This window comes from Tamandua tetradactyla, chromosome 7, assembly GCF_023851605.1.
Source record: "Tamandua tetradactyla isolate mTamTet1 chromosome 7, mTamTet1.pri, whole genome shotgun sequence".
In the NCBI taxonomy this organism is placed as follows: Eukaryota; Metazoa; Chordata; class Mammalia; order Pilosa; family Myrmecophagidae; genus Tamandua; species Tamandua tetradactyla.
In genome coordinates this window covers 149,605,356-149,629,042 of record NC_135333.1, presented here as the reverse complement: position 1 = coordinate 149,629,042, position 23,687 = coordinate 149,605,356, and the positions used below count along the sequence as shown (strand labels likewise).

The 23,687-nt window shown below is 35.1% G+C and overlaps 1 protein-coding gene across 1 annotated transcript in view; it reads right to left on the bottom strand.

The window, feature by feature from the left end:
* PTPRQ (protein tyrosine phosphatase receptor type Q) overlaps nt 1–23,102 on the bottom strand; it is a 242,561-nt gene extending 219,459 nt beyond the window's left edge. The window contains 5 exon segments of the mRNA XM_077168288.1: nt 2,876–3,102; nt 4,051–4,162; nt 4,985–5,145; nt 12,108–12,273; nt 23,046–23,102. Of these exon segments, the coding sequence (XP_077024403.1) occupies nt 2,876–3,102; nt 4,051–4,162; nt 4,985–5,145; nt 12,108–12,273; nt 23,046–23,102 (723 nt within the window).
* Between the last annotated feature and the right edge of the window lie 585 nt (nt 23,103–23,687).

Below are 23,687 nucleotides of genomic sequence, written 5' to 3'. Positions count from 1 at the left end.
AGCATGAAAGTCCTTACCTGTAAAGAAAATAGGCACATTTTGTCTCTAGAAATTATTGAAAATGGAAGTACTAAAAAGAGCAATCACAAGATAAAGTATTTCTAGTGCTATAATTGAATAGTTATAGTCATGTATTTCTAGGTCCCAACCAACTTTCTACAGGTTTCCCATTTTTATGTTGTTCCCCTACCCCTTCATTAAAAAAAAAACAAATTATCTAGTATTCTCACTCCTCTTTTTTTTCATACTCAAATAAATGGAAGGGTATAAATATGTAAATCCTTCCTATGTCTCTTTCTATCTAGCATGTCTTTCTCGGAGATTAAGATCGCAAATATAGAACCCTGATCACCCTAAACAAATATAAAGGGAAACTTGCTTTGGGCTGGATTCTATTTCTTGCAGGCAGAGAGAACGGGAAAGGGAAAACTAAGAGGGAATTCCACTACAGTCGGGAATAGGTAGAACTTGCAAATGTTGCTGTCACTTGACAGAGTGGAAAACTTCCAGAAATACTACATAATTAAATTAATTCATCTAGGAAATACCTTTTTGTAAAATCTCTTGTATAATAGACAGTGTGAAAGTTCTGGGTATTTGAGTGCCTATATTCATGGATTACAGTCTAACAAAAGCACAGGCATGTAAACAAATAAAGCCTTAGAGTCCCCTTGCTGAAAGGGATCTGGTTTTGGATGGAAAACTTTCTGAGAAAAGCAAATGGGTATTTTAGGACTGTGGAGAGTATCTGAACAATTTCTACAAGGTTATCTTATGCCTGACATTACTAAAAATTGGGTTATCCAATGAGAAACTGCTTTTGTCAGTTCTCTTTACAATTTACCTTTTATCAAACAATAGCCAATCTTACTACCAAAATTTATTTTACTTAAAAATACCTAACACAGTTGAAAGTCTACACCACCCTATACTGATCCAACCTTAAAATAACACCCTCTATATTTTTTGGCTTCATCGCCTTTTCACAATGTTTGTGTCCCAGGTGCCCTCCCACATTTCTCTTAATCCAACTTTGCTTATTTAGTGGTACTAGGCCAAAACTATCTCAGTAGATTGTGCTCAATAAATCTACATTCATAACCTCTAGAATTTTACCTCTGGAGAAGACTCGGAGAAGATCTCCTTCCAGAGGGATAAAAGGACTTGGTGAAGACCCGTTGGTAGGAAGGTTAAAGCAGACTTAGACCATATCACTATGATAAGTTACAGTCAAGGATTTTAAGTTCTTGCAAGTGCCTAATGCATTATTTAAATTGTATTTAAATTGCTATTCAGCAATTTACCTGAAATTTCAGTAATATACTTAACTATGCTAAGTCACATTCTCCTTGTCTTTAAAATGGGAATGATCATGTATCTATATTGTAGGATTGTTTGGGGGTCTAAGAGAAATAGCACACGTAAGGTATGCACAGGATTTCCTCCATAGTGTTAACTTATACTGAAGACATCAAATGTACCACTCTAAACAGCACTTGGAATTCTATGATGACTAACATTTATTTTAAAAGAGTAAAGGTCAAAACAATGATTTATAAGGTAGGGGATGAAAAGGAGAATAGGGATTTCCCAACAGGCCTGAAATAAGAGAATTCAACTCCATAAAGATAGATATAAGCAGAACTAGGTTAGCTAAATCATCTTTATATCAGCAAGAGCTTCTTATATCACATTAAAATGTAGCCCTTATTATTACCCTCTGATAGCCTATAAATTAATCGGAATGTGCACATGTGATATAAGATATCTTCCCTTGTAGTTTTCAGATAAGTCAAAGTTAGAAAAAGGTTGCCTACTCTTTCACCGATCTTTCTACAATGAAATGGCTATACAGATCTTTGATCTTGAACTTTGCCTAAGAAAAAGTTGTGCTTTCTTTCTTTATTTAGGGAATCCATATTATTGGCATATGTTCCTGGTTCCGATTGTATTCTTTAATTCAGCAAATACCTGTATTTTCCATACAAAAATTTCCCTGGAAAATTTTTTCTTTGTCATCATTTTTTACTGTATGAACCATGTACACAGATATTACAGATTTTTAAATCTATACTCTATATCTTCAAGGCTCAAAAAATATATTAAAAAGAGGTAGAGGTCAAAGATGTATCTGTATTCTTTATTATCCCCCAGAAATTTCATAAACCTCTCTTAGTTATATATATTTTCATATGGCCTAATTGATTTAGGAATCTTTAAATAAGCACTTCTTCACATAATATGAAAATATGAGATTTTGAAATTCTGCATAGTTAATATTTGTGAAGGAATAAATATTTTTGTAAACACAGAAAACACAGAAAGTGCTCTAGAGATATTTTTTAACTGATCTGAATTGAATTCAAGATTATCAAAGAAACTGACTCTTTAGAAACTTTCAAACCATTATCCGAAATTCTAGTAGCAGGCATGCAAATGTAACAGGATTAAGAGAAAAATTAAAAACAGTAAGATTAATCTAAGAGTAGAATACTTTTACTCAGAAAATCTGAAGACATTTAAAAAGTTCCCCTAAGCTATTTTTTTAAAAATAAACTATATAAGTGAACATAAAAATTGTAATAAGAGGAGATTGCAACATTTGAGGGTTTTTTTGTTTATTTTTTAGGTGCATGGTCTGGGAATCAAATGCAGGTCTCTCACTTGGAAGGTGAGCATCCTACCACTGAATCACCTGTGCACCCAACATTTGATTATTTGTAGACGTCCAGGTGAGGGTAAAGGCCATGATTCAGATTGTCGTTTTTTACTTTCTGCATTCACCTGTAGGGGCTTGACGAGGTTTGACAAGTGCCTTTACTTTGAAAATGAATGAAATATTTCAATACTAAGCAATTATTTATAAAATAATTACCTTGATTTCATATGTTGTTCCAGGATTAAGATTGGTAAGAAGAACTTCCAGACTGTCTGGCTTTGCTCTAACTTTCGTATACACCGTTTGCATCCATGGGCAAACTTCTCTATATTTAACAGTGTAAGATACAATCCTGCCATTCGGGTTGGGTGGTGTATTCCAGGAGAGAAGAATCCCAGCAGATCCAACTCTTTCCCCTGCCAAGAAGACTGGAGGCCCCGGTCCTGAAAAAAAAAAAAAAAATTCCTTCGTAGAAAGGTAAAAAAGATTATTGCATTTTCATGTTAATATGTAAGAAAAGTATTTTCAAATGTAGACTTTCGAGGTTCCCAAACAGTACTGGTCTCATATTGTGAGTTTATTCTCCTGGAACTCTGCTACCAAGAAGAAAAAGAAAAAGAAATAATAGAAAAGAGTCAATGTTTTGGGGAACACCACAAACACTCTTTTATAAGAATGCAAAACATGGAATACTATGAAATACTACATGCCAAATAAACTTTTTTTTTTTTTTTAAAGGAAAGACAGAGAGAAGGAAGGAAGGATAGAAGGAAGGAAGAGAGGAAGAAAGGGAAACATCTTTTAAACATTTTCTTGTTTTATTGTATTTTGTTTCTCCGTTTTCGTTACATGGGCTGGGGCCGGGAATCGAACCGAGGTCCTCCGGCATAGCAGGCAAGCACTTTGCCCGCTGAGCCACCGCGGCCCGCCCATGCCAAATAAACTTTTGATGCCAAATAATTTTCTTAAAAAGAAACTTACTCGGTACAAGGCTTACACACACACACACACACACACACACACACACACACAAACTAAAGAAAACAAAAAATAGTCTTATGAACTGAGTAATTCTCCCTAAGAAAGTCCAATGAGCTTAACATTTTCATAACCCTCTATTATATAAATGCTAACATTAATGGACTCTCTGATCCATTTCACAAGTAGGTATAGACTAATTATCTTTACTTTTCCAAAACACAGGAAGCTAAGGAACAAGTAGAACACAGGTTCTAAACAGATCACTTTCTTAAGTTTCCATTCTGCTTTAATTACTAAACTGTTTTCCACGCATATAATGCATATATTGCCAATGCGTATTTCCATCCAGTAGCTTTACTCTGACTCAAAATGCTTCGTTTTTTTTAAAGTAATTTAAAACACATACTTACTTGTTATATTTGTGGTCACTGTTCTGCTTGTAGGTAAACTGTATGTTGTAGCATAAACTGAAGAGATGGTTACATTGTACCTAGTGCCAGGAATAGCATTGGAAACATCAACCTAGAATGCCCAAAATAATCAGGGGTGTTAAAATGCTTTCTAGTAAGTAAAAGGGCTAAAATAATCTCTCACCATTTAATTAAAAAAAAGAAAGTAACACAACTACATAGCTCTGAACTGTTTAAATTATCATAACAAAGTTCATATTATTATAAATTATAAATTTGTTATAAAGCTAACAAATCTGTAATAAAAAATTACAAAACACACTGCTTTATCAATGACTAAGTCAGTATTTCTAACTGTCCTAGTCCATTGTCATAAGAAACACCTTAAGAGTCTTAAGAAGTCTACAGCCCATTGCTTATCCCTTACTTTTAAGAGTGTATTTGAAATACCTGTGTCTCTGAAGTTCCAATAAAAAGTAAAAGAAAAATGATAAGAAAATCCATCATTATTACATTTTTCAGGCAGTAGAATCACGTTGATGGCTCTAGAGAGAAATGTTGCCTGCATTAATGATTTAGAGATAGATCCTCCTGGCAAGTACACAATTAATGAGCCCGGATTACTCAATAGCTCTGCCCTTTCTGTTAAACTATTCATGAACCCTTGGATGGCTGGCGGTAGGTTCAGGGTAGATTTAAAAAAAAAAAAAAAAAAAAGCTAGAAAGGCATATACGTTGCTAGGGTAACAGTCCGCTGATGCTGAAACTTCAACTCATCAATTCGGCATCGATGTTTTTGCCTTCATCTTACGTTGTTTAAAAAGCCTCAAAGGAGTAAGTTTTCATGGTGGATGAATTTCAGAAAGAACTTTCCTCTTAGGACCAAATATAAATACAAGCTGGCTCGGAAAGTACTATATAATGAAAACTATACCTGATAGTCTCCACCTCCAAAATCTTTGATAGTCACAAAGCCGTTGTCGGGGACAAGATCTAGGTGAGGCTTCTCCACGCGGTCCGAGGGCAGGCTCCAGTGCAGAGAAAGGAGAGGCGCGGAAATATTGAAGGCTTTGAGTTTCTCGGGCTTTTCCAGTTCTGATATTGGAAAATAGAAGTTTAAAATAGAATTCTTCTTCTACAGTTTCAAAGGAAAACATGAAAACCAGCACTCTGAAGGTTAAGTTACAAATAACTGCATTGTTAGAGAGCATGGTGTCCCTTAAATGATCTCTAATCATAGGCAGATGTTCAGAATATGTATCTTTAATAATGCCTAGTTTTTAAGTAGGATTAACAAATAATATAACAATTTATGCATCGGTTTCTATGATAGTCTTTATCTGCTAAAATCTGTTGGTTGGCTATTTTTTGAAAGCTTATCCTCTAATTGAACAATTATTTTCTTTTGAAAAAAAGTACAAACCATTTATCTGGTTACCCAGATGTACACCAAACAGAAGGTATATAAAACAAAGTGTGTAACTAAAATCTGTCAAATTATTTAAAGGGTGAACATTCCTGATAAAAAGTTGGCTAGACATTTCTCTAGTAAAAAAGATAAGTTTTTGTATCAAAAATAAAGTATGATTTTTTTTTTTTAAAATAAGTAGCGATTGTCCTGGCGATTTCAATAATATTTCTCAACCTTTGAATCTGCTGTTTCTAAGGTTCTCTTGATGCTGCCTGTACCTCCAGGAAAGAGGTTTTCCACATAAAGTTTTTCTGATTGGTAGCCATTGAGTCGGATTTTTATTTTTCCTAACTATAGTACAGATTCCAGACAAACAAATGGGAGGGGGGCATTGAGATTGAGGAGCAAAGCATGTGTACAACATATCTTTTATAATAACAACACTATTTCCAAAAGAAAAGAATCTGGCATTAATCATTGAATTCTCTTTTTATCATTTTAAACCTTATTACAAAAAAAGAAAAGAAAAAGAAAAAAGCCTTATTACCAGGGATGATTTGAAAGTGGGTATAATAAAAAATAAAATATACATTTATTATACAATTAAGAGCATAGTGCATAAATACAAATTGTATAACAAATCTCTTGCTTGGTATTTTTGGGGAGGGGTATTTAAACTTTTTTTTTTCTTTATCTCCTTTGAAAGTGTACTTCAATGCTTATAAGCTTCTTCCCAGTAGTCTAACCTGATGTCATTGGGTCAGTTGACACCCCAGCAACCTCTAAGATACATTTTCTTGGCATCACTTCCAAATTGTTCATGTAGTGGGCCCAAAGTAAAAGATAAGAAAAATCCCCAGGTTGATTCGGGTGTAATCCCTTTGTTGTACGTAGCTGCTGGCATTTTTGCTAGATTATGCTATACAAAGGATATGTACTCTGTATTCTCAAGCTCAAGAGAAAAGAACTTGATTTTCACCAACCCACATTAAAATAGATGAAAGTCAACCATGACTGATCAGTCCAACCAGCTACTACTCACATGGGTTGATTTCTATGAGGACACAAAGATCAACTGAGGAGTCCTGGGAAGTGACTAACATCTTTGAAAACCTGGGGTGAGAGTTTGGAAGAAAAAGGAAGAGTTGAGAAATGAAGGGCTGGTTACCAGAATAACAGTTAGTATGGGATATGGTTTCCTAGACTTTGGTTTACGATTGCACACTGAAGGACTCTTAGTTAGCAGGGTGGGGAGGAGTTTGTCTCACCGAGAGGTCTGAGAATGTATTTATCTGAAAATTTGCCAATTTGATCAAGGGGGAAATTCTCTCTGAGAAAATGATATTTAAGGCAAGCCATGAAGGGATGAGCAGAAAGCAGCTTCAGGAGAGTTTGGTAAGGACATTTCAAAGCAGAGTAGAGGAAAATTTGGAAATGGAAAAAATCTGGAGGAAGTGAGGAAAGCCAAAATGAGTTTCTGGGATCTAGAAAGAAAGAAGGAAAACAGTCTGATGATCACATGAGTAAAAATAAAGATTACAGAATTTCTTTTCCCTAAATACAATGGGAATCCATTGAAGATCAGGTAAGAAGTTGGAGTTGGATTTTTATGTTAAAAGATCACTCTGGAATATTGTAAAGGAATGGAAGGAAGACACTCACGGCGGTGGGAAGACCTGTGGTAGGATACTGCAGTAGGCTGGGCAGAAGCAAGGAAGCTTACCCTCAGATGAAGGTGGTAGAGATGAAAGAGTATTTCAGTCATTATGGAAAAGTGCAACTCTCTGGGTATGAGCTGGAAGACTCAACTGGCTAAAAACAGAGTCCATGATAAATATGTGATTTACACACCACGGAGTTTAAACTCTCAAAAGTTAGAAAAATGTAAAACAAACAAACAAAAAATACTGCTCTCAACTTAAGTCTTACTATCCAGTAGAAATCAGAGTGGAAAGAGGAAATCTTTGGAGTTCTAAGAGAAAAATCATCACATTATTTTAAGTAGGCTAACAGAAGACCTTAGTTAGACATTTACTCAAGAACTGAATTTCCCAAAAGCTAATCATCAAGCCCCTAAATTTTGAGAATTTAATAAATGTCCTGCTATCAAACCACTTCGGCAAATTATTTTTTTAAGTTAAACAGCTTTCTTGCAGGACTTCTCAGAGCCTTACATATGAAAATGTACTTGTGATTCTTTAAAACATTACTGTCCAATAGAAATATAATATGAACCACATACTTGATTTTAAATTTTCTAGTTACATTTTAAAATGTAAAAAAGGAAACAAGTAAAATTAATTTTAGTAATACATCTTATTGAACTCAATAAATTAAAACAACCCTTATCATTCAACATGCAGGCAATAGAAAATATGTTAATAGGTTATGTTGTTTTTTCACACTAAATCTTTGAAATCTGGTGTGAATTTTACACTTATAGCACATCTTAATTTGGACTAGTCACATTTCAAGTCCTGATAGCTACATATTACTAGTTACTATATACTGGCAGTACAGCTCTAGAGCATTTCCTAGATTTTTTTCCTTGGCATTTCACTGAATTTACATAAAGTTTATCTTGAGAAGCTGAGAAAAAACAAAGATATGAGCCCATGGTTGGTGTCTATAAAGGAAAACAGCTCAGAAGAGTTCGGAGAACCTCAAAAACAGAACTGTGATACAAACTACATTACATTACTCTTTGAGAATGAGATAAGAAGAGATCCAAAATGGAAGAACATTCTGACTTTTAAAAGGGTATAAATAAAGCTAGAGACAAATGTCACATCTCAGAATAACCCCGAAAGAGCGGCACATACCTAACAAAACAGTATCAAGAGAACAGAGAACTACAATGGACAAGATTTTAAAATAAAATGTTAAGACTTAAAAACAAATTCATTATCATTATAATGAACTTTTATTTATACCTTCTATGTGCCAACACTGAATCTGCTAAGCTTTGAATATTCCATGGAAAGAACTTCTGTGGTCAAACCAGAGTTTGGGTGTACTGTTTAGTATGTCTGAAAACGAGACACCCGAACATACGACATACTAAATAAGGAGAACCAACTCTTCCCAAGTTTATGATATACTATTCACTGTGCTAAGCACTTTCTTGACATTTCTGTTTCATTCAAAACAATTCCACAATTTAGACAGTATTATTATTTCCATTTAAAAATAAGAAAAAAGAGGAACAAGAAATTTAGGTGCCCTCATGGTCTCATAGCTAATAGAAGGGGGAGAGGCAGAGGTAGCAACTCTAACCTTCAGTAGGTGGCCTACAAATAGCAGCTGATTGGGGAAAAAAATGAAATCCTGAATGAATTTATTAACATCCTAGCAGGAATTCAAGCACTAAATAGGGTGATTGAGAACCTGTCAAGTCTGAGATTATTATTTGAAATGACCCAAATTTCAGCGTAAGGGAGGTCCTCTAAATACGTCCTATGTTAAGGTTACACATATTTATCAAGTGCCTATTGCTTCCTCATATGCCTTTTCTAAATAGAACAGATAGAAATTATAAATAAAAGAAACATACTCTGAGAAGTTCAGCGTTATATTATATGCCCCAAGGGTCTAAAAAGTTCAATTTCCAGTACAGGAATTGGGCACAGGCTCCAGAGATGGATCACTGAGGTCCAAATCCTGTTCTGCCATGTAAATAAAACTTAGGCAAAATATTTAACCTCTCTGTAAATTACTGGCCTCCCTCTATATTGCATAATATTTCTACCCTATAGATTGTGGGAATAAAATATAAAGTGTTCAGAAACGCACCTGGCACATAGTATGAGTTCAGTAAATGTAAGCTATGATTAACAAATATTGTTACTTCTATTATTCTTCTTTATAAACCCTAGTCATCTCTCAGTAAAACCATCATGTCACCATGGTTTTCCTTTTCCTCTTATCATATTTATATGCCAATTCATTGCTCAATGCTCACGGTGACTTTACCAACAATTTCTTAAAACCTCTACCTAAACCATTTAAGCCTAAAACTTCAAGATCCTACTAGTTCATAAAATGGTCTTTGCTATTTTAAACCACTGGTATCCTATATCTTCCATGAAACTTTCCTGATATTGACATCACCATGGTCACTTTTTCCTCCAAACCAAATTCTGTCTAAATGAGCAAATCTGGACTCTCACACTATATAGGTACCTTACAGTCTGTACCTGTGCAAATCATTTTGTCATTATTTTTTTCTCAATCTTTTCTAAGGACCTGAATTCCACCAACAAGCTAAGTAAACAGATTGTGCCCTAGAGCCTCCGGCCTGGAACACTGTGCTGCCAACACCTTGGGTTTAGCCCGGTGAGGTCCATGTTGGATCTATGACCTAAAGAAGTATGAGATAATAAATTTGCATTATTTTAAGCCACTAAATTTGTGGTAATTTTTTTACAGCAGCAATAGACAACTAAAGCATGTCGAGAGATGGAGTTCTCATCATATGTCTGCTCTGGGTCCTCTGGAGAATTCACAGTCTTACAGGACACTTAAGAGTAATTAGAATGCATTATTCTTGCAATCGTATTTATATTGTTGGCAACCATGTTGCGATCATGTCTAAAGTACCGAGAGACTTCTCGGCTTCATCTGGATTTTAAAATCAAACTTTAAGTTATTCAGAATAGGATCGTACTCTTTTCCCATATTAAAAAACAAAATCTACAAAATTTTACAATATTGAATTGCTTGTAATTCCACAAATACACCATATTAAATAACTCCTCCTCGATGTTGCACAGCCTGTTGCCTCTTTCTGTGAGCCCTCCTTTCTCCATATCTCACATAACTTCTATCTGATTAGAATGCTCCCAATCCTTTTTAAGATATTATCAGTCCCAGAGAGCCTTTCCCTTCACACCATGGAGTTAAATTTCTCCTTGGGTGCTGCCACAGCAAGCATGAACACTGCTCCATCTACTGCTTTTATTTATATTTTATGCATTTTCATGCTTGTATTCTTTATTACTTTCTAGATAGCCTGTGCTTTTCCACATGTATAGCCCCAGCATATAGAGCATATTTTTTAGAAGAATGGATGATCAGAAAATCTTCCACTTGACTTTCCACTAGCTGGACCCATAATTCTGATGTGAACCTGAATGTAATATTAGCTACATTTATTGAGCATTGACTATGTGCCAAGTACTGTTCTACCCAATTTATATTTTACATACATTACACAATAGTCCTCAAAAAATCCCATTAAAATGAGTATATTTATCCTCTGAAATACTGTATAGACTAAGATTCATTGCAATAATAATTTGGACAGCACAGCATGCAACATAAATATGAATTTTTTAATGTCAAAATGCATTTGCATACCTGCAACAAATCTGATCAATGTGCCAGGTCCTTCAACATTTCCTTTCACTCTATATACCATGATATTATGTATTCCACTAGAAGTCATATCTGTACCTGTGTGCTCAGTCATCATTCTCCAAATAAGATATTCTTTAGCAAATGCTCTGTTTGATATATAAATTTTGTAGTGAGTGAAGTTGGTTTCAGTCAGATTCCACATTAAATTTGCCAAAGAGGTATTCACAGCTTTGAAGGTTAAGCCACACATCCTAGATGGTTCTATTGAAAAGATAAATATGTATACAAATAAAATTTGCACATATACGTGTGAAAATAAAGTAAAACATGAATAATGTAAATTTAACACAAATGTAATAATCCTTGATTTTGCTGGGGTATAATGTTCCACATGCTCAGCTCTGAAAGTAGAGCAATAGGACATTATGTGTGGGTTTTAATTTAAGTGGTACAGTAACATCCCCCATAACCCTCAAAGTCTTTCCCTTCATCAACCGTTATTCACCACAGATAAAGTCATTCTTTTAGGCTTATGCCTATTGAGTGCTTGGAACCAAAAGTATCCTTATATGATATAATCACAAGTTCTCTGGCTACCACCTGGGAGATATCTAAGGCTGAGTGAAGGTAGATCCAAAAAAAAAATAAATTAGAGAATGAGCAAGGACCAGGAGTAAGGTTACTTTCTGGGGCTCTTGTGGTTACATCAAAGTCCCTAACATTCCTATTTCCCTGCATTTTTCATCCACTCATTGATGGGTTAATACTATACTTGTATTACCACATGCTGTCTTCAAACTGAGAAGGAATCCAGTAGACCTCAAAAACTTTCACAACAATTAGTAACAACTACTCTTATCCCACTGTCACTGCAAGATATTATAAAACTGATTTATAATGAATTTACAAGCATCAAAGAAGAGACTATGGAAGTGCTCTGCTTATGAAGACTCTAGTTCAGTAGAAAATGAATTGTCTTTATCATTACGACATATAATTTATTTATAGTGATATGTATTATTTATGCCATATGTTTTATAAATATAAAGTGCACATACACATGGATGTTAGCTTCAGATTATTTTTTCAAAACTGTGGAATTCCCAATCCATTTAGACACACTAAGTTTTTTAAAATCCTCGTATATTTTTGAGTGTTCTTTTAATTATATCCTTATGATCATTTTCCTTTAATTGAGATGTTTTGTGTTTAAAACAGTTTTAATTAGGCTGATTCGAAATGCAAGATTTATAAAACTACAAACCATTTTTTAATGGTATTTACTTACTTGTAGTCACTTTTTTCATAACAGATACATTGGAATCTCTGCCTCTAACTGTCTTCACTTGTAACATATAGTCCACACCTGGAGTCAAATCCTTAATTTTGGCCTTGTGGTCTCGAACAAATGCTTTAAATAGCTTTTCCATTCTAGATGGTGAATGATAGGATATCTAGAGAAAGGGAAAAATAAATTCATGTTTTTCACGGTTTAAAAAAGATTTACTGACATGAAAGTGAAAAGACAACATACTCAATGGGAGAACACATAAAGGTTTAATATACAGAATCTATAAAGAAATCCTTCAACTTAACAAAAAGACAAGCAACCTAATTTTAAAATGGGCAAAAGCCTTGAATGGACATATCTCCAAAGAGAATATGCAAATGGTTAAAAGGCACATAAAAAGATGCTCAACATCATTAGCTATTACAGAAATGCAAATCAAAACCCCTTGAGATACCATGTCACACACAGAGAATGGCTGCTATGAAAAAATAGAAAATTATAAGTGTTGAAGAAGATGTGAAGAAATAGGGACACTCACTCATTGCTAGTAGGAATGGAAAATGGTATGCCACTATGGAATACAGTTTGACTGTTCCTTAGAAAGCTAAGCGTAGAATTACCATATAGCCCAGATGTCCCGCTATAATTATATCCTCAAAAGAACTGAAAGCAGGGACTTGAAAAGATATTTGCACGTTGATGTTCATAGCAGCATTATTCACAATTGCCAAAGAGTGGAAGCAACCCAAGCGTCCATCTATTGATGAACGGATAAACAAAACGTGACATACACATACAATGGAATATTATTCAGCATTAAAAAGGAATGAAGTTTTGGGCAGTGCAACAGTGGCTCAGTAGCAGAATTCTCACTTGCCAAGCTTGTAATCTGGGGTTGATTTCCAGAGCCTGCCCATGCCAAAAAAAAAAAGGAATGAAGTTCTAATTCATGTGACAACATGGATGACCCTTGAAAACATCATGTTGAGTGAAATAAGCCAGACATTAAAGGACAAATATTGTATGATCTCAGTGATATGAAATAATGAGAATAAGCAAATTATATGAGTCATATTCTAGAATATAGGTTACCAGGGGCTGGGTTGGGGTAGAGAATGGGGAGTTAATGTTTAAATTGCACAGAATTTCTATTTGGGTTGACTGTAAAGTTTTGGTAATGAATGGTGGTGATCGTAACACAACATTGTGAAAGTAACAGCACTGAATTATACATGTGAATGTGGTTAAAAGGGGAAATTTTAGGTTATGTTATTAGAATAAAAATTAAAAGAAAAAACCACAAGACTATGTAACACAGTGGACCCTATGGCAAATGATGAACTGGAGTTAATAGTACAATTATAAAAAAATTCTTTCAACTATTATAACAAACATACCACACACTAATGCAAGATAATAAAGTGGTATGTGGAAATTCTGTATTTTATATATTCATGCATGGTATTTCTGTAAACCTACAAGTTCTCTAACAAAAAAAATATTAATTTATAAATTATTTTTTAAAAAACCTTGCATTTTAGGGATAGCTAATTTGAGCCAGTACCTACTGCCTACTCTCCCAATTCCATGTAAGAAAAGGTTCAGGAAGGAAAGAAGATGGAAAAGAAGGATCATTGGAGGCCCAAGTTCCTGACCTAATAGAAAATTCATTGCTCTTATCCTTGCTTGCCAAGGGATGGCATATAGGATGCTTCTGCCCATACTCCATACTCCAGCTAAACAAGAAGGGCCTAAGTATATCACTACCATAAACTGACAGTTCCTGTTAAGGAAACTGGCACCTCTCAGTTGGACATGTACATAGGCAACAGACTTTCTTCTCTGTTCCTGTGCCTAGATGAACAGAGAAAAAGAAAATTGGAAGGAAAGAGCAGAGCTAAGAAATATTAGTGTTCTAATGTAATTGTGGAACAATTTGTACACTCACTGTTGCCCCGATGAAGTTGAGATTCCTTTGTGGGTCAATTATGACCACAGAGAGTAATCAAACTTGAGCCATCTTACCAGCACCCTACCTTAGAGGGCTGGTCTCTGTACAAGGAGACCCTTGTAGTAAGATACCAATGGATATAATGCCAGAGGCAAGAGCTGAGAAGAGTTTGAAAAGGTTGAGCCAGAGCTGTAGCTGTCACATCAAGGATGTGGGTAGTGGGGCAAAGCCCCAGGTCTCTCCTACCCACACCCTGCCCAGAGAATTCACATACGTGCCTCCAGAGAGAGTATTTGGAGGACTGCTAGACAGATGTCATGGGAAGTGAATCAGACTTAGTAAGCAGCAAAAAAATAGCAAGAGCGAGAATTACAAGAATTGGCACCTAGGTTAGAGAACGAACTCAAACTGTTGGCTAAATTAATCAATGAAGAATGAATGAATGGTAAATGTCACACCCCATGCCAGTCTATCTTGCATTGTAATCTGGACCAAGACAATCAATTATTCATGAAAGCTTTGAGAACTCACCTCTAGAAATTTTCATCAGGGTAAAATGATAGTTCCAATACTCTTGAGATTTTCTTATCCACTAAAGACTACTTGTAATGCTCATTACTCTTTTTTACTACGTATTTTATGTTTGCAAAACAAGAAAACAAATGTTCAAATGAAAATAATTACATTAATTTTATAAATTATGTAAATGTTGCCATGCTTTAAAAAACAGTTGCCACATGGTCAAGTAAGCAAATTTCCCTGGCAGACATGTTTATCACCGTATGGTAGGAAAAGTGTTTTGTTACTGAGGAAGATAATCATGAGGTCTAGAAGCACATCTTTGCTTATTGATTTTTTTTGTTTTTTGCATGGACAGGCATCAGGAATCAAACCCGGGTCTCCGGCATGGCAGGCGAGAACTCTGCCTGCTAAAACACTGTGGTCGCCCTGCTTATTGATTTATAAGGTGTCACTGACAATACCTTGCTTGTCAGGCATATAGTAAGACATGAAGAGTGAATAGAATGCTGAGAACTTTGGATATAAATAAATTGGGGAAAGAAGGTAAAATGCAGTAGTAAAAGGATGTGATCTGAATGGAGTGCTAAACACAGATGTTCAAAGAGACACTAACAAAGGTATAAATGACGGGATAGAAGGAAAAGGCATTGTCTATAGTGACTATTACTCGATTTTTAAAAACGCATTTTGAAAAATAGAAGTGATTTTCCCAAGTATGTAAATTAGACACATAATTTCTAATGTCTAATGTAAATTAGACAACTAATTTCCTTAGTTGCTTAGTTTCTTAGTTGAAAATGTAATTTGTGCTTTATTTCTACTTTTAAAGCATAGTTAGAGGCCTTGGATAATTAATTTTAAATGATCAAGAAAATGATACCAATTATGCAAGTACCCTTTGCTAAGCAACCAGGATACAGTGCCTAATTCATTAAAATTTAACAAACAGTCTCAGTGGTTGAGAAAGGCTAGGATAACCATCAGTGATGTAATGTGGTTGATAATAATACTCTGAATCCAAAAGGTTAGTATTTTTTCTTAAAATCAGTTTCACTTAATAACAGCTATGAAAATTAGAATCTTAAAAAAAAAGCATACCTTATAAAGTCCTTTCTATGGTTATATATTTTGTCTGACAGCAAATAATTTTATGGCCTCGGTTAATTCCATGGAGAGATCATCCCTTTTGGCCTTTGTCTTGGCAAACAAAGGTAAGAAATGTAGAGCTTTTATTACAAACATTAAAAAATGCTTCTAGTCTTCACTACAAAATACCTACACAAATTAGGAATTAACTGAGTCATTCTAGAAAGGATGGGATTTCTCATGAATGATTTATTATTGAGGAGGTTTCTGTCATTGGATATGTCGTTGACATATACAAATGACAAACAGAATGCTCACTCCTGACTCTGTGACCTTGCTAGTGTAAAATATCCTCTCTTCTTTTCCATGAGTCTAAATCCTACCTGCTATTACAAATCCATCTCAAGTTCCACTCTTTCCTGATAAGTACACTGATTGTAGAGAACTTACACTCTAGAGGTAGCATTTGGTAACAAGCAATGATACAAATAAATGAACACGATAACACATCTAAATCATAGAGTGAAGGGAAAGAGATGTTTTCTTTAGATTATATAATCAGGGTAGGAGATGAGGAGATGATAATTTAGATGAAAAATAAATGTTAAGAAAAGTCACCCAGAACTGGAGGCAAGAAGTCCACGCAAAGAGAATGTCAAGGGCAAAGACCCTGCAGTTTTAAACCGAGGAAGAGAGCCAAGTGAGGCTGCAACATAGTAAACTACAGGCTCCCAAATTAACAGCCCACTTAGGTCTTGAAGGCTATGGTAAGGAGTTTAGATTTTACTTAAAGAGCAAGGGGAACCTACTGGAGGGTTTTAAGCCAGTGAGAGAAACTATGTTTTTAACCACGTTCGCTGGCTGCTATATGGAAAGTGGGTTGTAAGGAATCAAGAAGGGAAGCAGAGAAATCAATTAGGAGGTGAGAAATAACTCATTTCTTACCTAGTCTGCTGTTCTAGGTATTTTAGAGGTAGAAGTAAAGAACTGACTGATGAAAGATGATGGAAAGGAGGGAATCAAAGAGACAGAGCACGCGACTGCAGGGCAGTGTTCTTTCCTGAGATGGGAGGGACTGGGAAGGAGCAGGTAGGGGCTCATAAGCACAAAAATGGAGATTAAAGCACAGGGATGGCACAGTTCATTTTGCTTTTAGGAAAGATTGCTGTTGGCATTGGAGAAGGTAAGAAAGGATTCTTAGTAAAATTAAGCGTCTTCGATGTGAAAACCAAGAAAAAAGAAAACTAATAATTCGACCATTCACACATCAAAATATTTATTGACTCCCTACCGTGTGTCAGACATTGGTCTCAGAAATTATACAAAATGGTGATCAAAACAGACAAAGTGTCTGCTGTCGTGGAGATTACATTTCTGAGTAACTGCCAAAAACTCATCATGTTGAATTCTCACAACAATCCTACAGAATCATTATAAAAGTCTTCACTTGATAAATGAAGAAATAGGATCAAAGAGGATAAACCCTGGGCACGATCTCATGGGAGGGGGGAGTTGGGATACAAAACTAGGAATTCCAGGGCCAGGAGCCTCCCACTCCACCAGCCCACCTTCCACACCTCATAAAATCACAGCTAAACTGAATGAAGATGTGCATCTCACAGTCACACCACATTAGAAGGCCAGTACATGAGGTATGAAAGAAATAAACTATGGACAAATGAAAGGAAGTGTTGCTTTATTCGGTACATAGTGACTCTGGAACTCTATGTCTATGGAAAGCTAAAAAGATTCCTCAAGGAAATGACATTTTACAAGGGATAACATATGTACATCAATAATAACACTAAAAGATACCCCATTAAAAGCGTCACAGAAAAGGTTCCAGGGAGTTTCATAAAATGTCTGTGCAAGAAAATGTCATTCTCTGATGATGAAATCCAAGAAAGTTTTACAGAAGAAGTAGGATTCGAGCTGGGCAGCGATGACCCAACTTTTCCCATTTTTCCACCTTAATCATGAAATCCAGATGACAACAATCACTGCTTGTAACCGTGTCATCCAATATAGTAGCCACTTGCCACATGTGGCTATTGAGCAGTTCAAATGTATCGAATTTTAATTCAGACGTGTTGTCAGTATAAAACACATACCAGATTTCAAATAATTCGCATGAAAAAAGGGAAAATATCTCAATGATTTTCATATTGTTTGATGTTTAAAATAATATTTGTGGTATTAGGGTTAAGTAAAATATATTAGTAAAATTAGTTTCACTTGTGTTTGTTTACCTCTTTAATGTTTCTACTAGAAATTTTAATTTACACATATGGATCTCGTTTGTGTTTCACATTTGGTAACAAGCAATGATACAAATAAATGAACACGATAACTCATCTAAATCATAGAGTGAAGGGAAAGAGATGTTTTCTTTAGATTATATAATCAGGGTAGGAGATGAGGAGATGATAATTTAGATGAAAATAATTTTCATTTATATAGGCTGTGCTGTTCCATAACACATACACTGAGTTCATAAAAAACAGTTTAAAGGTGGAAGAAAGGAAATGGCAAACGCCCATAAATATTCTTTCAACTACTTGATTTCTTCTGAGTTCACACTGAATTCTTTTAGGTCCTAATCATACAAGCCAATATTTACTTTCATGCTTGGAATAGATTATGCCTTGAGTTCCATTCCAGTTCTGAGATTCTTTTAATGGATATAAATCTTTTTGCACTCCCAGTGCTCATGAAAAGAAAGCCAGAAATCTAATAGCTTCAGAGGATTACTAACTACAACAAATATTTGGTGTTTAAATGAATTTCACAGTTTGTCCATTCTAATAAATGTTCCTTATCTTTTGAACTCTCAGAATGCTGGACAAAACAAAACTAAGGATTCCTGTTTTGTAAAGAAACCCCATTTTATAGTGTAAATAAATATTATCAGATTTATTACTAGAACCTTAAGTATATCACTAAGCGCATTAACCTTCTGAAAAAAAAAAAAAAAGGAAGCATTGAAGCAAAAATCCACTAATTTTGAGAGAAATGCAAAATTAAAAAGGCGCCTTTCTGTCCTCTGCAACATAGACTTATATACCACACAGACCCCAGCATTTTAGTTTGAGGTAGTTTAGTGTTCCAAATGCCCTAAAAGGCCAAGTGGTATTTATCCGTCAGTGGTAGGTTGACAATACTTAGTAACTGAAGAATGTATTTATATGACACGGTTTCTTTTGAAATTTGCCTTGGTTATTGATGCAGCCCTTAAACACATAGCAGCCCTCACTCTTTTGCTTTTAAAGGAGAGAGTTTATCTGCTCCACCCAAGCTAAAGAGATTAGGAAGGTTGATCTCATCTCCTTCATCCTTTTCTGAGTTGATGTTCTATTACCTACCTTTCCCAGGTCTGCCACTCTGCTAGAATGGAAACACCTTAAAGACAAGGATTTGTTGCTGAAATCATTTATTTTTTGAGTGTTGAAACTGTTGAATGAATGTAAGCGCTTCTCAGCCTCAAGGCATATATAAGTTGCCCTTCCCTAAATCGATGACAAAAACACATCTTCCTTTTACCTTCTTTCTTCTAATATTAAGCTGTACATCATTAAAGCATTGCTAAAAAGAATGACTGCAATTTTTATTTTTGACCATTGACAGCGTTTAGATCTCTAGCCTTTTTCCCTGCCTGCTTCACATCCAGACAACCACTCACTGAGTGCTGGGTACATTTCAGATAACACAGTCTCCACTCCAAACCACAGTAAAAGCCAGAAACCACCACTCTCTCCCTCCCCTTTGCTTGCCATTTCACTAGACCCATGCATGGGCCCTTCACCTCCTGAGGGCCTCAGTTTGCGAATATTACGAATACTTTCCTCATTGGTGAAGGTGTTGTGTCATCTGTATTGACACACAAATGCGGTCCTTGATAGGTAATTATGTCTGCCTGGGGTGGACTGATCCAAACATGTATATTGCACAGATGCTATGATAAAGACAGGAGTAAAACCTTGGGTTCAATATAAAAACGGTAAATTATTTTTTCAAAATACCTGGAGAAGCCATCCCCAAAACTGGTGAGAGTAAAGAACACATAAATAGTTGTTTCAGGGGAAAAAAACTGCAGGGATATAGCACAAAAAAGTATACAGCATCCAAGAAAGAAAGAGTAAGATACCTAACATATTTGGAATGTAAATATGGAACTCAAGATGCTCGTAGGGCAAGTTAATGAGATGACTGCTCAACAGATGTAGGATTGTTCTGAAGTCAGCTTAAACTTTGGAATAGGAAGGAGCCAAAAAAGACAGCAAGATCTGAGTCAGGATGGCAAACACAGAGCTGGAAAAGGTGAGGATTTGCACAGTATTTTTAAGCTAGAAGATCAAGACTTCATGAACAGGTACATATGAGGGACACGATTTTAAAAAGAGGAATCAAGGATTATTCTAGTGCTTCTAATATGGGAGACTAAAAAATGGTGTTCAAAGGTCCTTTTATAGTAGAAATGATATTTCAGCAGGATTTTGAAAAGTTGTCAATGAGATGCATGGGAAAAATGCATTCTGGTTGAAAGAAAGACATGAAAAAGAATAGAGTCAGGAAAATACAAAATATCTGGAAAACGGCAGATAATCCAGTTAAGTTTTAAAAAGGGGGGGGGAGTATAGGGGAAATAGAAGATTAGTAAAAAAGATATGCTCAGGTCATTCTTTTTTCTGGCTCTGAAGGTCACATTACGTATCATGCACATTATTAGGCAGACAGTGGGGACCCACTGCAGGCTTTATACAAGCCTTAAAGATATACCTAATATAGTATTTCTTTATCTCCTCAGCTACATAAAAATATATACACAATATACACATATAATCTTATATAACTTTACCAGTGAGTAACATGTATATGCAAATATCTTAAGTTAATATATTGTTAAACCTAGTTTGTTTCTATAACATGGAATTTTGTAGCTACCAGATGGAAGGTAGAGTTTGCTGGCCTAATGGGGTTGGGAACACTGTAACTACAAAAACCAGGAGGCTTAGCCCATGACTATGGTAACATAAAATTTTAATATATTCACAATGCTGTGTTCAGTGGTGCTATAAATATTATTTTAAGCACCCAGGAAATAGTAAACATTGATAGTCCTGATGTTTACTTGTTGAAGAAGGCAGAGAAAACTTTATAATGGGGGTTGATCTTAGAAAGGAAGATAGAATCTTTTCAAGAGAAAACAGAACCATATATTTGGTTCCCTTACAAAACACATGTTAAGCAAATTATTCTCATTTTACCCAGCAATATGTATTACTAATGTAATAGTCATTTGTTAAATAATTCCGCCATTCACTGATTACCATCAAATACCAGTCAAGAGCTGAAATTGTGATATTATCAGAGAGATGCCCAAAGTGCTTACCTTTTTATTTATCCAGATTCCCTAAGATCTAGCCTTTTAATAAGTTAGATAATCAGGGAACTTTGATAATAATATTTCAACATCGCCTTCAAAAAATCCTTCATTGAATTACAATTTCATTTTATGGCATCAGGTTTTATAGAGAAACAGAATAAAGATCATCACCCATTTGAATAACAAGAGGTTCTTAAAATCCATGGTTGATGGCACATTATCCAGCTCTACATTTCTAAGAATCACTTCTTGCTCTGTCTCCTATTGCTGAAGTAGCAAATTACTACACACATTGCTTATCACAATTGTCATCTTACAGTTCTAGAGGTCAGAAGTTACGCATAGAGCTCTCCCTCACGGGGCTAAAATCAAGGTGCCAGCCAGGATGTGTTTCTCTCTGGGGGCTTGAAGGGAGAATCCATTTTCTTGTCTTTCCCAGCTTCTAGACGCTGCCCACTTTCTTTGGCTAATGGTATCCTTCCATCTTTCTCACCTCACTCTCCTTGCAGTGATCTGGATTGGGCCTATTCAGGTAATTCATGATGATCTCCCCATTTTAAGATCAGCTGATTAATTCTCTCAGCTACCTCAATTCTCCTTTGTCATGTAATAATTCACAAGGTTCTGGAAATTAGGATAGAGCCCTGATGGGAGACCTAATATACCCCTCTGTCTTTAGTGCCAGGTACTATAAATAAATGTGAATTCTCCATATGTTTGTCATGCAATGATTATTTACTTGTTTTCCTTAATGATTTTAAGAAATTCAGACTTAAATATAAAACCCAAAGGTACTAATTCATTCTACTCTCTTGGTTCCTTTCAGACTGTATTAATTCTATCATTAATTATTAAATTTTATACTGTGTTCTATTAACCTTTTGTTGTATCTTCCCAAATTCTAATGACTCCCTTTATAACCTCATCACCCACAGACATGTGGACACTATTTTGTACATGACCTGGGACCACAACCACAGCTGACTGGACCTGGTTTGGGTGTCTGATCCAACAAGGGATAATCACAGTCCGTTCTTTGGGAATTTAGACAGAACTTGTGTTTCTCTGTGGCTGATAATGCATTGCTTATACTTGGAAGCTGTGTAATGTACTCTTCTACTCACCACATGAATGACTTAGCTGAGAAAGTTGGTTTTCAGAAAAAAAAAAAAAAGGCAGTTAAGCAGAAAGAAAGAGAAATGCAGAAAGAAAAAAAAAAAACCCTGGATTTTCAATGGCTTTAAAATATATGAACCCAGTTCTTCCTAACAGTTCTTGCATTTGGTCTCCATAAAATACTCGTACTAATATAATAAATTTCCCTTTATTGCATAAACTATTAAAGTTGTTTTCTTTCATTTGTAGCTAAAGTTACCATCTCCTATCACTATTAAAGCAATAGAAAAGTTATGTTTTCCCCCATAGAATAATAAGCAAATAGTACTGTCTCTTAAAGCTTTACCATAGAAGTAGGGAAGTTATACTATGCTCTCAAATAATGCCATGTCACATTTATTAACAATAAAAAGCAGCAATAATATGCAGATTTACTTCATGAATAACAACAGACAGTTCAAAAGTGGCCTCTCTGTCCATCTTATTCTCCTGCTCTCTGAAGTGAAAGTCTCTTCTGTTAATTAAATCTCCAGGATGGGATTTCAAAGAAGCCTGCAGCACACAGCTCATCACATTTAACCTCTGGGATGTGTCATAGAAGCATCAGTCTCCAGCACCACACTCCTTCATGCTCTTTTTGTGTTATGAATGTACATGTTTATCTCCACTAAAAATCCAAACTCTTTTAAAAGTAGGTATAGCGTTTTACTCATATTTAAACACCTCTCATGACCACTCGGTAATTTTAAAGAAGTAAATAAAAAAGGTATTTGGGGGGAAAAAAATCTTACATTAAAAGGGTGATGCAATAGCTTCTAATGAAGGGGTGAAATAGAGACCTCAATAAATGCCAAGATTGTATAAAAACAGCACTCACCTTTACCTGAAACTTTTCAAAGCCTCCTTGCAGTAGTTTCCAAGACAAATAGGTCATGCTTTCTTCCCATCCAAAAATCAGCAAATTTGATGGTGGGTCTGGATCTAGAGCATGAAACAAGACAATGGAATGATCATCTAACAAAAAATCAATTCTACCTACTGCTATATTATTTATAATAGACTGGCAACCTTAGTATTTACACTGGAGTAAAGTACTGGAATATGAGACAGAATACCTAGATTTTTCTAAGTCATTTTAGCATTATGTAACCTTGTGCAAACTGCTTAACTGTGACTTAGTCTCCCTATCTCCATAGTGGTAGGGAAAAGAGAATTTTCTAGAAACCTCCTTTCAACAATAAAATTATATGATCTATGTATCTTGACATTTATTTTCCTCACAGCAGAATTTGGTATGAAGTTATACAAATGGGATTTTTAACTCACAATTTTTTGCATTCCAGAAAGTAAAATACATCTATTCCACTTCCTTAAGTCCACAAATCCTCTTTCCTTTTTAATTTTTACCTAAGAAGTTTCCAAAATGATAATGTGAATTGATTTCTTACTTATATTTCAAATTTGAATATTTCCTAACTGAAAGAAATGCAAAATTAACATTTTATTATAATAATTTCAT